This window comes from Bombina bombina, chromosome 8, assembly GCF_027579735.1.
Source record: "Bombina bombina isolate aBomBom1 chromosome 8, aBomBom1.pri, whole genome shotgun sequence".
Taxonomy (NCBI): domain Eukaryota; kingdom Metazoa; phylum Chordata; class Amphibia; order Anura; family Bombinatoridae; genus Bombina; species Bombina bombina.
In genome coordinates this window covers 24,697,945-24,713,152 of record NC_069506.1, presented here as the reverse complement: position 1 = coordinate 24,713,152, position 15,208 = coordinate 24,697,945, and the positions used below count along the sequence as shown (strand labels likewise).

Below are 15,208 nucleotides of genomic sequence, written 5' to 3'. Positions count from 1 at the left end.
GAAGTAAATTGAAAGTTATTTAAAAACGTGTGCTCTTTTGTAATCATGACAGAAATAAGTAATGCATGAAGTTAATGCTGTGAATGGCCTTTAGTGTGTACAAAACTATTAATGCTCATTTACAGTAATTATAGTTACTAGACATCCCCAGTGAACGCTTTGTTTCCAGTGAATACGGGGGAAGCTGTGCCCCGCCCCTCTTGCTTACATCCCATCCAATGTAAGACACAGCCATCCAATCACAAAGCAAAAATGGACACACCCACCCCGTCTAGGATGTTAATAAAAACTGTGTGAATCCTGGAAGCTGCAGAATCAGAGTTGGATATTTACTGTACACTGGGACAGATCGCGATACTTAGCCATACACCGGGGCAGATCGTGATACTTACCCATACACCGGGGCAAATCGTGATACTTAGCCATACACCGGGACAGATCGTGATACACAGGGATACATTCTGACCTATACAATAACTCCACTGATACCAGGACGAGGAATTTACACACCAAGCGGCTGAAACAAGAGGGCCTGAAATTCTGCGCAGAGACTGGGAAACCGGGACAAGGGCAGCATGGAGTCCGGAGGCAAGGTGAGGAGCCAAAGTCACCCTAAAACCAGGAACCCCCCAATATATTTAGTATACACAATACATTTAGTTTTCTAACTTTATCTGTAATGATATTACTGGTACTAATAATTATATAAACACAAGGTCCTCACTAATACAGATTATTATTAATACTACTAATAATAAATCATCTAAGGTCCTGTAAAATAACAAGGATACCCAAATATGCTGAAACCTAAAGGTACAGGGGTCCCACAAAAAATAGGAAATTCATCAAATAAAAGGTTTCTTTATACTCAGAACATTCCCAGTGTAGACCTAGGGGGCCCATTTATCAAAGGGCTTGCGGACCTGATCCGACACTGCGGATCAGGTCCGCAAGACCTCGCTAAATGCGGAGAGCAATACGCTCTCCACATTTAACATTGCACCAGCAGCTCACAAGAGCTGCTGGTGCAACGCCGCCCCCTGCTGACTCGCGGCCAATCGGCCGCCAGCAGGGAGCTGTCAATCAACCCGATCGTATTCGATCGGGTTGATTTCCGGCGGTTCCTGTCCGCCTGCTCAGAGCAGGCGGACAGGGTTATGAAGCAGCGGTCTTTAGACCGCTGCTTCATAACTTGTGTTTCTGGCGAGTCTGAAGACTCGCCAGAAACACGGCCCTTCAAGCTCCATACGGAGCTTGATAAATGGGCCTGCTGGTCACAAATAGCAGTTTGTATTGCTAGATGAAAAGACTCCCCAATAATAAGGGTATTAGATGAACAAATAGCAGTTTGTATTGCTAGATGAAAAGACTCCCCAATAATAAGGGTATTAGATGAACAAATAGCAGTTTGTATTGCTAGATGAAAAGACTCCCCAATAATAAGGGTATTAGATGAACAAATAGCAGTTTGTATTGCTAGATGAAAAGACTCCCCAATAATAAGGGTATTAGATGAACAAATAGCAGTTTGTATTGCTAGATGAAAAGACTCCCCAATAATAAGGGTATTAGATGAACAAATAGCAGTTTGTATTGCTAGATGAAAAGACTCCCCAATAATAAGGGTATTAGATGAACAAATAGCAGTTTGTATTGCTAGATGAAAAGACTCCCCAATAATAAGGGTATTAGATGAACAAATAGCAGTTTGTATTGCTAGATGAAAAGACTCCCCAATAATAAGGGTATTAGATGAACAAATAGCAGTTTGTATTGCTAGATGAAAAGACTCCCCAATAATAAGGGTATTAGATGAACAAATAGCAGTTTGTATTGCTAGATGAAAAGACTCCCCAATAATAAGGGTATTAGATGAACAAATAGCAGTTTGTATTGCTAGATGAAAAGACTCCCCAATAATAAGGGTATTAGATGAACAAATAGCAGCAAATAGGTTTTTTCAAAACACTTGAATCCTTTAAAAATATAGGGAGTCCCCAAATGACAGATCCAGGACACCCCAGACTGTTGGGTCCCCGAAATACAGATGACATCAAACTTACAATGCCCAAAAGGTATAGGATGCCCCCAATATAATGGTCCCCCAACCCCCCGGTTACAGGGACCGATATTACTGCAGTGATCATCAGAGCCAACCCTTCCCTACCTGTCACTTAGCCCCAGAGATACACACAGAATATCCAGGTATCAAACACCTCCCAACATGCAGGGACTGGCTCAGTGCAGGGCACCAGATACTTCACAGCTATGTGTTTATAATGCACAGATATGCTATATACAGTATATAGTACAGCTAAAGGGTATAGTAGTGTTTATAATGCACAGCTATACTATATATAGTACAGCTAAAGGGTATAGTAGTGTTTATAATGCACAGCTATACTATATATAGTACAGCTAAAGTGCATAGTAGTGTTTATAATGCACATTGATACTATATACAGTATACAGTACGGCTAAAGTGTATAGTAGTGTTTATAATGCACAGATATGCTAATACAGTATACAGTACAGCTAAAGTGTATAGTAGTGTTTATAATGCACAGATATACTTTATACAGTATATAGTACAGATAAAGGCTATAGTAGTGTTTATAATGCACAGATATACTATATACAGAACAGCTAAAGGCTATAGTAGTGTTTATAATGCACAGATATACTATATACATAACAGCTAAAGGCTATAGTAGTGTTTATAATGCACAGATATACTATATACATAACAGCTAAAGGCTATAATAGTGTTTATAATGCACATTAATACTATATACAGTATACAGTACAGCTAAAGGGTATAGTAGTGTTTATAATGCACATTAATACTATATACAGTATACAGTACAGCTAAAGGCTATAGTAGTGATTATAATCCACAGATATGCTATATACAGTATATAGTACAGCTAAAGGCTATAGTAGTGTTTATAATGCACATTAATACTATATACAGTACAGCTAAAGTGTATAGTAGTGTTTATAATGCACAGATATACTATATACAGTATATAGTACAGCTAAAGTGTATAGTAGTGTTTATAATGCACATATATACTATATACAGTATATAGTACAGCTAAAGTGTATAGTAGTGATTATAATGCACAGATATACTATATACAGTATATAGTACAGCTAAAGGCTATAGTAGTGTTTATAATGCACAGATATACTATATACAGTACAGTTAAAGTGTATAGTAGTGTTTATAATGCACAGATATACTATATATAGTACAGCTAAAGTGTATAGTAGTGTTTATAAAGCACAGATATGCTATATACAGTATATAGTACAGCTAAAGTGTATAGTGGTGTTTATAATGCACAGATATACTATATACAGTATATAGTACAGCTAAAGGCTATAGTAGTGTTTATAATGCACATTAATACTATATACAGTATATAGTACATCTAAAGGCTATAGTAGTGTTTATAATGCACAGATATACTATATGCAGTATATAGTACAGATACAGGCTATAGTTGTGTTTCTAATGCACATATATACTATATACAGTATATAGTACAGTTAAAGGCTATAGTAGTGTTTATAATGCACAGATATACTATATACAGTATACAGAACAGCTAAAGGCTATAGTAGTGTTTATAATGCACATTAATACTATATACAGTATACAGTACAGCTAAAGGCTATAGTAGTGTTTATAAAGCACAGATATGCTATATACAGTATATAGTACAGCTTAAGTGTATAGTAGTGTTTATAATGCACAGATATGCTATATACAGTATACAGTACAGATAAAGGCTATAGTAGTGTTTATAATGCACAGATATGCTATATACAGTATATAGTACAGATACAGGCTATAGTTGTGTTTCTAATGCACATATATACTATATACAGTATATAGTACAGTTAAAGGCTATAGTAGTGTTTATAATGCACAGATATACTATATACAGTATACAGAACAGCTAAAGGCTATAGTAGTGTTTATAATGCACATATATACTATATACAGAACGTCTAAAGGCTATAGTAGTGTTTATAATGCACAGATATACTATATACAGTATATAGTACAGTTAAAAGCTATATTATTGTTTATAATGCACAGATATACTATATACAGTATATATAAAAGCTAAAGGCTATAGTAGTGTTTATAATGCACATATATACTATATACAGTATATAGAACAGCTAAAGTGTATAGTAGTGTTTATAATGCACAGATATACTATATACAGTATATAGAACAGCTAAAGTGTATAGTAGTGTTTATAATGCACAGATATACTATATACAGTATATAGTACAGCTAAAGGCTATATTGGTGTTTATAATGCACAGATATACTATATATAGTATATAGTACAGCTAAAGGCTATATTAGTGTTTATAATGCACATATATACTATATACAGTATATAGAACAGCTAAAGGCTATATTGGTGTTTATAATGCACAGATATACTATATATAGTATATGGTACAGCTAAAGGCTATAGTAGTGCTTATAATGCACAGATATACTATATACAGTATATAGAACAGCTAAAGGCTATAGTAGCTGTAAGGATGTCTGTATTGTTGCCTTTTTATATAAACAGGGAAATATTTAGCTTGTGCATCAGTGTCTACATCACATGTCTGCATGTACCACGTTTGTATAATTATTTCTATTAATTATCTATCATCTATCTCTGCCTATCTATTCTGTACATAAGGCACTCTATGTGATAGGGGGTATATAAAATGTTCCTTTATATAATTGTATATATTAGAATATAAATGTGTGTGTGTGTGCATATATATATTGTGTGTATACAGAGTAGGCATGAAAATGCCAAACACAAGCCATTTCTCACATTACACCAGTGACCTGCACCCATTCTGCTGACTCTCCTGTCCCGTGATCTCATGCTCAGTTTAGTGACGACACTGGTTGTGTCCTGAATGGAATGTCCTAGGATGGGTACACAGCTGGGGGATGAATCTACTGTATGCCATATAGTTTGTTGTTAGTTGTTGCTGTGTTGTGGTTATACTTTCCTTTTAATGTGAAGAAATACACGTTTTTTATTTTGGGGTAATTTTGGGATGTCACTAAATAGGGCACAGTTTTGGGGTGTTGGGGTTCAGTGTAGTTTGGTGCTAGTAAATCTGGTAGTTCTAATCATTGTATTGGTGCAAGATAAAGTGTAGTGAATTGTGGTCCCAGAGTCAGTTTAGGAAGATGAAACAGACATGTTTTATAAAGACTAAACGGCCTTATTTACCCAATTTACAGAGATAATAATGTCTTGTACAGTGTGTGACCAAGATGCTGTTACTGGGTCATTCATGTGAGCAATATAGTGCTGGGTTACAAGGACCTACAGAATTGCACATTACTATTACTCAGGTAAAAGTGCTGCTTGCGTTGAGCCGGTCTGTGTGCACATGTATGTCTGTGTATGTATTTATGTCTGTGTGTATATGCATGTATTTGTCTGTGTGTTTGTGTGTATGTATGTATTTGTGTGTGTGTGTACATGTCTGTGTGTGTATTTATATCTGTGTGTGTATGTATTTATGTCTGTGTGTATGTGCCTGTATTTGTCTGTGTGTTTGTGTGTGTACATGTCTGTGTGTGTATTTGTCTGTGTGTTTGTGTGTATGTATGTATTTGTGTGTGTGTGTGTACATGACTATTTATGTATTTATATCTGTGTGTGTATGTATTTATGTCTGTGTGTGTGTGTACATCACTATGTGTGTATTTATATCTGTGTGTGTATGTATTTATGTCTGTGTGTGTATTTATGTCTGTGTGTGTATATATATATATATATATATATATATATATATATATATATATATATATATATATATATATATATATATATATATATATGTGTGTATTTTTATATATATGTGTGTGTATGTATTTATGTCTGTGTATGTATGTATTTGTGTGTGTGTATTTATGTCTATGTGTGTATTTATATCTGTGTGTGTATGTATTTATGTCTGTGTGTGTGTGTACATCACTATGTGTGTATTTATATCTGTGTGTGTATGTATTTATGTCTGTGTGTGTATTTATGTCTGTGTGTGTATTTATATTTATATATATATATATATATATATATATATATATATATATATATATATATATATATATATATATATGTGTGTGTATTTTTATATATATGTGTGTGTATGTATTTATGTCTGTGTATGTATGTATTTGTGTGTGTGTATTTATGTCTATGTGTGTATTTATATCTGTGTGTGTATGTATTTATGTCTGTGTGTGTGTGTGTGTTTGTGTAGGGGGAGGGAGTCATAACACTGGATTTCCTAGGTTGGAGACTCTCCTGAAATCTTCAAACAGGATATGGCGAGAACACATTGGTCCTGGGAGTTTCTCTTATTGCCTGCTCCCATCACCCCATCCCAGAGGGCTTTGTGACACATTTTATTGCATGCTGGGACACAGATGGCCGGATGTAAAATGTGCAAGCTAAGGTCATCTGTCAGTCAACAGTGAAATTACTTGGTATCCCTAGATTCAATTATATGCCCCCTGATTCAGTTGTATGCTCCTTGCTGGCATTCATTGTCCCCTGCTTTAATTGTGTTCAAAATGTAGCTTTGGATAACCCCTGATTCAGATGTGTGCCATTTACTGTCAGTCAGTAACCTCGGATTCAGTTATGTGCCATTTACTGTCAGTCAGTAACCTCTGATTCAGTTATGTGCCACTTGCTGGCAGTCAGTAAGCCCTGATTCAGTTATGTGCCACTTGTTGGCAGTTAGTAACCTCTGATTCAGTTATGTGCCAATTGCTGGCATTCAGTAGCCCCTGATTAAGATGTGGGCATTTGCTGACATTGGGAGACCTTTGATTTAGTGTTTGTTAACCACTGTTTCAGTTGTGTGGTCCTTTTTTAGGATTTGATGGCATCTGTTTTAGTTGTGTGGCTCTAGTTGGGGGGTATAGTGTGGTCCAGTCTAGCAGAAGGTTAGTTACTGATGTATGAATTATTAGCTGTCATGGAGTCTCTGCTTTTGTGCAATGTAAACAATGCTGTACCTATACAAAGGTTTATGGGTGAGTGGCACTCACTATGGGTTTAAGTTTCTCTGATGTTAGTTCGGAGGCATCTTTTCCTGGTAAACTGATCATCTCTCCCTGTTGTTTCAAGTTTGGACTAAGATGTTTATTCCCAGGGACCAATAGATGACACCAGAATGATTTTGTTAAAGTCTCTAGGGACTGACTGACAGTCTGTGATGTATGACTCTGTCCTAAAGGGCTCAGTTTTCCCAAGGATAAAACTAAATTTTTTGGGAGGAAAAGTGAGAGAAACAATAAGACAGTATGTATAGCAACTCTTAGATGAAATATAACATTCTGAGTAATTAAATGAATTATGTTATTATTTAATCCAGTAGACAGTTTTATTCATGCAGTATATATCAACAGGTTAAACACTGTATTTAAAAACATATCAATGTAAAAATAAATGTCTTAAAAGCATTTCATGCTGTAGTTTTGTCATTATAATTTGCATTGCTTTTTTGCAGTACAGGTATATACCCATTGAAAACCCTCTTGTGTGTGTGTATATATATATATATATATATATGGTATTTACTTTGCTGTGTGTAATTATGGACAGATATATGTGAGTTAACACAGCTGTGTAGTTGGCAATAGCTACACGCCGGTCCCAAGCCCGGATAAATGGGGAGTAAATTGAATGAGTGAATAAATGATAAGTTGGCCACAGCGTCAAATCTAGAATGGAAATCAACAGAAGAAGATAAAAAAAACACCAAACAAAAAACAAGTTTTGGTAAATAGTATTGTTTTAATATTCCAATATAAATGAGATGTTAATAGGTTGGGTAGGGTTAATGCCTGGATAGTTAGTTATTTATCTTTTTGTGCCTTAACAGTTTGAAATTGGGGATTCTCCCGCTCTTTATGTTGTCTACTTAAAATTTAAACTTTTCATGATTCGGATACAGCAGCAATTTTAAGCAACTTTCTAATTTACTCCTATTATAAAATGTTCTTTGTTTTCTTGGTATCTTTATTTCTGAAAGCAGGAATGTAAGCTTAGGAGCCATCCCATTTTTGGTTCAGCACATGGGTAGCACTTTCTGATTGGTGTCTAAATGTAGCCACCAATCAGCAAGCGCTACCCAGGCGCTGAACCAAAAGTGGTCCGGCTCCTAACCTTCTATTCAAATAAAGATACCAAGAGAACAAAGACAAATTGATAATAGGAGTAAATTAGAAATTTGCTTAAAATTGCATGCTCTATCTGAATCATGAAAGTTTAATTTTGACTAGACTATCCCTTTAATGGCTGCAATTCAGTTCTGATTACAAGACAAATGTAAGAAGTATTGTAGACGCATCCCCTTATTGGTGCAGTAGAGAAAACCTTCCCTTCATAAATTCTTGTTAAAAGTACATCAGACTTCATTGCTTTCCTATTGAATTATTTGGATTTAAAGAGACACTAGAACTATTTGTACCAACATGAACGTGATACTGATCACTGTATAGTGAGGGGAATATAATATTTTAATATCTGATATGAAAATGGGAATTTTATTCCAAAAACATGATCTCTCTTTTCCACCCTTCACATGGAGACTGAATTCTGCTGCTGTTTCGTGTTTACATAACTCTTGTATAGGGAATATTGCATTATTGATATTATCAGTATAGATGGTGGTTTCAACAGGCAAAATCAGATACTTAAAATAACAGGTAAACAATTAAGTACATGCAAGCCTGTAAAATAGATCACTGGGAACACATGAAAGGGGAGAAAATGTTACACTACCATGTCCCTTTAAGGCATTAGGCATAGAATTACATTGTGCATAAACCACAAATTACTGTACAGTATTTTGTCCTTACCACCTCTACTGTAAGTGTTTTCCAGGAATCAACTACCATTTTCTATAAATAAGTGATTTATGTGATTGACAATTACAAGACATTTGTATCATAGTTCGTTACATGAAACCCAAAAAAATCCTTTCAGTATTCAGATAGAGCATGCAAATTTATAATTTTAATTATATTATTAAATTATTTTTGTCCTCTTGGTATCATTTGTTGATATAAGCTCAGGAGCGTGCAAGTGTTCGGAGCATTATATGGCAGTAGTTTTGCAAGAAAGTTATCCATTTGCAAGAGCACTAGATAGCCATGTAGTGCTTTAGACCTCTACCTAGGCATCTCTTCAACAAAGAATACAATAGGAATGAAGCACATTTGATAATAGAAGTAAATTGGAAACTTTTTAAAGCTGTCTGAATCACAAAAGAAAATCTGTGGTCACTTTAATTGATATTTGTACTCAAACTCTGAAACAGTAGGAAATTCCAGGAGCCATAAATTGAGTATTATTATAAGGAAACTGGGGAAGAGGTGTCAGACCTTGAATATGTACAGTACATTTCAGGGTCACATCCTGGCTCCCTGCAGCTTCTAAGCACATTAACCCTTTGCTAGATTGAGGGGGCTGCATCCCCCACATGCACACACACCTGCTTACCCTGCTGGGAACATATGCTTTTATCACCTCCTTTGATCATTTTTTTCTTTTATCTTGTGTGATGCTAATTAATTCTAACATACCATGAAAGCGAAGAGGGGAGATTGGCACAGGCAGGGAGGGTAAGAGACACACTGAGAGACACACTGAGAGAGGTCACGCAGTAACAGACTAAGAATAGTTAGAGACAGAGTGACAATACTGATGGTGATCTGACAGTGAGTGTGAGGGTCAGTAATTAGACTGTGAGAGTGAGTGACCAGTCTGTGAGGGTCAGTGGTCAGTCAGTGATCGGACAGTTAGAGGGAGAGTTAGTGATCAGTCAGTGAGTGTGAGGGTCAGTGGTCAGTCAGTGAGTGTGAGGGTCAATAATTAGACAGTGAGAGTGAGTGATCAGTCAGTGAGTGTGAAGGTCAGTGGTCAGTCAGTGAGTGTGAGGGTCAATAATTAGACAGTGAGAGTGAGTGACCAGTCAGTGAGGGTCAGTGAACAGTCAGTGAGTGTGAGGGTCAGTGTTCAGTTAGTGAGTGTGAGGGTCAATAATTAGACAGTGAGAGTGAGTGACCAGTCTGTGAGTGTGAGGGTCAGTGGTCACACAGTGACTGACCACTGACCCTCACACTCACTGACTGATCACTAACTCTCCCTGAGTTAGTGATCAGTCAGTGAGTGTGAGGGTCAGTGGTCAGTCAGTGAGTGTGAGGGTCAATAATTAGACAGTGAGAGTGAGTGATCAGTCAGTGAGTGTGAAGGTCAGTGGTCAGTCAGTGAGTGTGAGGGTCAATAATTAGACAGTGAGAGTGAGTGACCAGTCAGTGAGGGTCAGTGAACAGTCAGTGAGTGTGAGGGTCAGTGTTCAGTTAGTGAGTGTGAGGGTCAATAATTAGACAGTGAGAGTGAGTGACCAGTCTGTGAGTGTGAGGGTCAGTGGTCACACAGTGAGAGGGAGAGTTAGTGATCAGTCAGTGAGTGTGAGGGTCAGTGGTCAGTCAGTGAGGGTCAGTCAGTGAGTGTGAGGGTCAATAATTAGACAGTGAGAGTGAGTGATCAGTCAATGAGTGTGAGGGTCAGTGGTCAGTCAGTGAGTGTGAGGGTCAATAATTAGACAGTGAGAGTGAGTGACCAGTCTGTGAGTGTGAGGGTCAGTGGTCAGTCAGTGATCACACAGTGAGAGGGAGAGTTAGTGATCAGTCAGTGAGTGTGAGGGTCAGTCAATGAGTGTGAGGGTCAGTGGTCAGTCAGTGAGTGTGAGGGTCAGTCAGTGAGTGTGAGGGTCAATAATTAGACAGTGAGAGTGAGTGACCAGTCAGTGAGTGTGAGGGTCAGTGGTCAGTCAGTGAGAGTGAGTTACCAGTCAGTGAGTGTGAGGGTCAATAATTAGACAATGAGAGTGAGTGAACAGTCAGTGAGGGTCAGTGGTCAGTCAGTGATCGGACAGTGAGAGGGAGAGTTAGTGGTCAGTCAGTGAGTGTGAGGATCAGTGGTCAGCAGTGATTGTGAGGGTCAGTAATTAGACAGGGAGAGTGAGTGACCAGTCAGTGAGTGGTGCTTTAAGAGTGCACAGAGGAATGCAATAAGATGGTGTGTTTGCTTGTGCACACTTTGTATACATTTCCCTCCCATCTACTTGAGACAATTTCTAGAGTGAATTTAATTTATTTTAGAAAGGTGGGGTGAGGGTGGATGGGGGGGGGGGGGTGTTGGCCATGAGGACTATGTAGGTGAGAGGTGAATGGTGTGTGTTAAGGGGTGTGTGGGTGTGTCAGTTTTTCTGGCTTCCTATTGGCTGTGAGGGCGAGCCTTCCAGATATGACTCATCTCAGAATGATTGTAAAACACGCAAGCAGTAATACGCTGGGGGATGGGGGGCTGACGCATACCCATCGTCACACACATGCTCTCCTACTCTGGAAATCCTACTGTATGCTCTACTTCATTTTGTATAACTGCACTGATGCTATTTATGTGAAGTAAACACATTTCAGGTACAAGATAAATGGATTTGTTATCAGTAGATTCTTTTGGATTCAGTGCAACTTCTTTCCTAAAAGACAAATCACAGAATTGAACTATTTCTCTGCCAGTACAAACTGAAATGTACTATGAAGCAATGTGTTTCTAGTCAAGCAGTGAAAGCAAGGGTTAATATTGTCTTGCATCACTATTTTATCATTTCCCTGTACTGGACAAATATTTCCTTTTACAACCACTTACTGTGTGAGTCTCAGAAGTTGTCTTATTGTGTAATGCTATAGCTATTGCCTATTGAGGATTAGCAGTAAAGTTTAGTGCACGTTTGGCTTTGTTAACACAGTGGGAGTGTACGACACATTAACCAGGATCTGAGCACAATCATCATTATAAGCAGAAGGAACTGGGGCAGTTTTTTTTTTTTTAACATCCTCCCTCCCAGTGAGTTTGCATAAATGACTTAGTTTCAACACAGATTTTAATTCCCTAAAAAATGTTTATGTTTAGTAAAAAAATAAAAATGAAATGTACCTTTCATGATTCATTTTGTCTGCTTTTTCTGTAATCAGAAATCTGACCTTACAACATTCTCCAAATTGATTGGTTGATTAAGGTCCCTTAACTGAAAAGCAACCCAGCTAAATTGTTTTTGTATACAGATAATTAACAGTGCACAATTATACAGAATACACATACATTAATAATGCCTTTAATGTATCTATCTTTATAAATATTTTTACAGACAACATTTTTTTTTAAAAAACATTGACTGATACTAAGAAGGTAAAAGTTGCTTTGTGTAAAGTAAGCTCAGTGACAACTGACATTTTAAAGGACCAGTAAATACTGTAGATTCCCATAATCAACAAATGCATGATAACAAGACAATGCAATAGAACTTAGGGACCGATTTAACAAGGGTCGAATGGCCCTGAATGTAACCGGAAACAGGAGTTAAGAAGCAGCGGTCTTAAGTAGGGTTGCCACCTCGGCTATGTTTTCCTGGTCAGCTATGAGTTACACATTCTGCAGGGTGTGCAGGGAGGCACATGAATGGTGCTGTCCAGGGTCACTATTTGTGTGCTGTCCCGAGGCGTAATACATGTTGCCCTCTGCACACCCTGCAGCATGTGTAACTCATAAGCGTCCAGGAAAACATGGCTGAGGTGGCAACCCTAATCTTAAGACCACTGCTCCTTAACTCGTACGCCTCCACTGAGGCGGCAGACATCAATTCGCCCAATCACATACGTCCGGGTGGATTGACACCCCCTGCTAGCGGCCTATTGGCTGCAAATCTGCAGGGGGTGGCATTGCACAAGCAGTTCACCAGAGCTGCTTGTGCAATGATAAATGCCGACAGCGTATGCTGTCGGCATTTATCGATCTCCGCTCGCACTTTGTTAAATTGGTCCCTTAGTCTGAACTTCAAATAAGTAGTAGATTTTTTTTCTGACAAATTTCAAAGTTATGTTTACGTCCACTCCTCTTGTATCATGTGACAGCCATCAGCCAATCAGAAATGCATATACGTATAATCTGTGAATTCTTGCACATGCTCAGTAGGAACTGGTGACTCCAAATGTGTAAATCTAAAAAGAATTAGAAAGTTGTTTAAAATTGCTGCTCTATCTGAATCATAAAAGTTTAATTTTGACTTGAGTGTCCCTTTAAAGGGACATTATACATTAGATTTTTCTTTGCATAAATGTTTTGTAGATGATCCATTTATATAGCCCATACAGCTTTTTTTTTTTTTTTTTTTTTTAATGTATAGTTTTGCTTATTTTTAAATAACATTGCGCTGATTTTCAGACTCCTAACCAAGCCCCAAAGTTTTAGATGAATACGGATGTATACCTACTCCAGCTTGCTCCTGTTTGTGTAAAGAGTCTTTTCATATGCAGAGGAAGGGGGAGGGGGGTGTCTGCTATAGAACCACTTGCAGTGGGTGTTCCAGTTAACCTTTTCAACAGCGCTAAACTGGGAGCTTCTAAGTAAGTTTTTAAACTGGATTTTTATATCAGTATCTGTGCATATTATTCTTTATAGCAATGTCTATTACATGCAGTTAAGTGAAAATTGTTGTATACTGTCCCTTTAAGACTTCTGGTGTTGTGATGAATTTAGAAGTATTTGTCTCATGGATATTGTCACCCCAGGAATTGTGTGAATTAGTTTCTGTGCTTCTCTAGGCACTTAGAAATCTGCTGCTCCCTCGTCCTCAAATGTACCTCACAACCAGAAACCAGCAACACATAGAAGGGTCATGTGCCCCCCCCCCCCCATCACTAGACAATCAGGGATGATTGGTTTGCAATAAATTGAATACATTTAAACTTTGGTTGGACCCTGGGACATTTTCAGGGCTAAGGAAATATGGTACCTTACCTTCAATTATATAAAGGGATTTAATAAATCTAAAAAGATAGTCACTTAATATTCATGATAGAAATACTTTGAGTTTAATTTCCTTTTAAATGAGCATTACATACAGTAGAATAATAATTAACAAAATGAATAATAAAAGACAATGCAATAAACTTTACTTTGAATTTCAAATTAGCAGTTCCCTGTCCCCATATCATGTGATAGTCAGTAGCCAATCACAGACTCAAAAACCTATATATGCTGGGAATTCTTGCATATGCTAAGTAAGAGCTGGGGCCTCAGAAACAAACAGCTTTCAGTTATGGCCTAGTTTCCATTGAGATGGTAAACTTTGGAAACTCATAATAACATAAAAAGTCTCCATAGACTTTAATGGAGATAAATGTTTTTACCTCCAGTTTCCAGACTTTACCACCTCAATGGAATCTAGCTCTATATTAGGTGTGATGAAACTGTAAACTCATTGCAAAGAAAGGTTGATGCAGAACTGCTGCCGTATAGTGCTCCAGACTCGTGAATGCTCCTCAGCCTCCAGCTTGGTATCGTTTTCAACAAAGGAGACAAAGAGAATGAAGTACATTTAATAACAGAAGTCTATAGTATTTTTTTTTTTATTTCATGCACTGTCTGAATAGTGTACGTTTTAATTTTGAGTTTCATGTTGCTTTAATGAACTGAGATCAGCCACTCCTGTCACTGTTCAGTATGACAGCACATAGTTTATCTTCCTTTATGTAATTGTTTGTGGAATTATACTGAGCGCATTAAGCTCAGTGGCGACTAATGATTGATATTGTGTGGTTTTCTTCCTCTACCTTTTATTTAAATAATGTTTCTTTATGTTGTTTTTGTAGAACTAGTAATAAGTGTATTAATATAACAGTGTTGGTTACGCAAAACTGGGGAATGGGTAATAAAGGGAATATCTATCTTTTGAAACAAAATTTAGGACAAGGAAATAGTTGTAAGTTGTTGGACTGCATTGTTACACAGTGATTCAAGCAAATTGTCACAGATGCAAAGGAAATATTACATTATTAAAGGGACAGTATACACTCATTTTCATATAACTGCATGTAATAGACACTACTATAAAGAATAAGATGCACAGATACTGATATAAAAATCCAGTATAAAACTGTTTAAAAACGTACTTAGAAGCTTTCAGTTTAGCTCTGTTGAAAAGGCAGCTGGAAAGCCCACTGCAAGTGGCAAATAAGACACTCCCCCTCCCCCTTCTTTTGCATATGAAAAGACCCTTTACACAAACAGGAGCA

General features: G+C 37.3%; 1 protein-coding gene across 1 annotated transcript in view; it reads left to right on the top strand.

Moving 5' to 3' along the window:
- Positions 1 to 294: 294 nt before the first annotated feature.
- The window catches only part of SLC2A1 (solute carrier family 2 member 1), a 34,271-nt gene continuing 19,357 nt past the window's right edge, over positions 295 to 15,208 (top strand). The window contains exon 1 of the mRNA XM_053690192.1: positions 295 to 593. Coding sequence (XP_053546167.1) covers positions 576 to 593 — 18 coding nt within the window. The 5' untranslated portion in view covers positions 295 to 575. The remainder of the gene's footprint in view (positions 594 to 15,208) is intronic.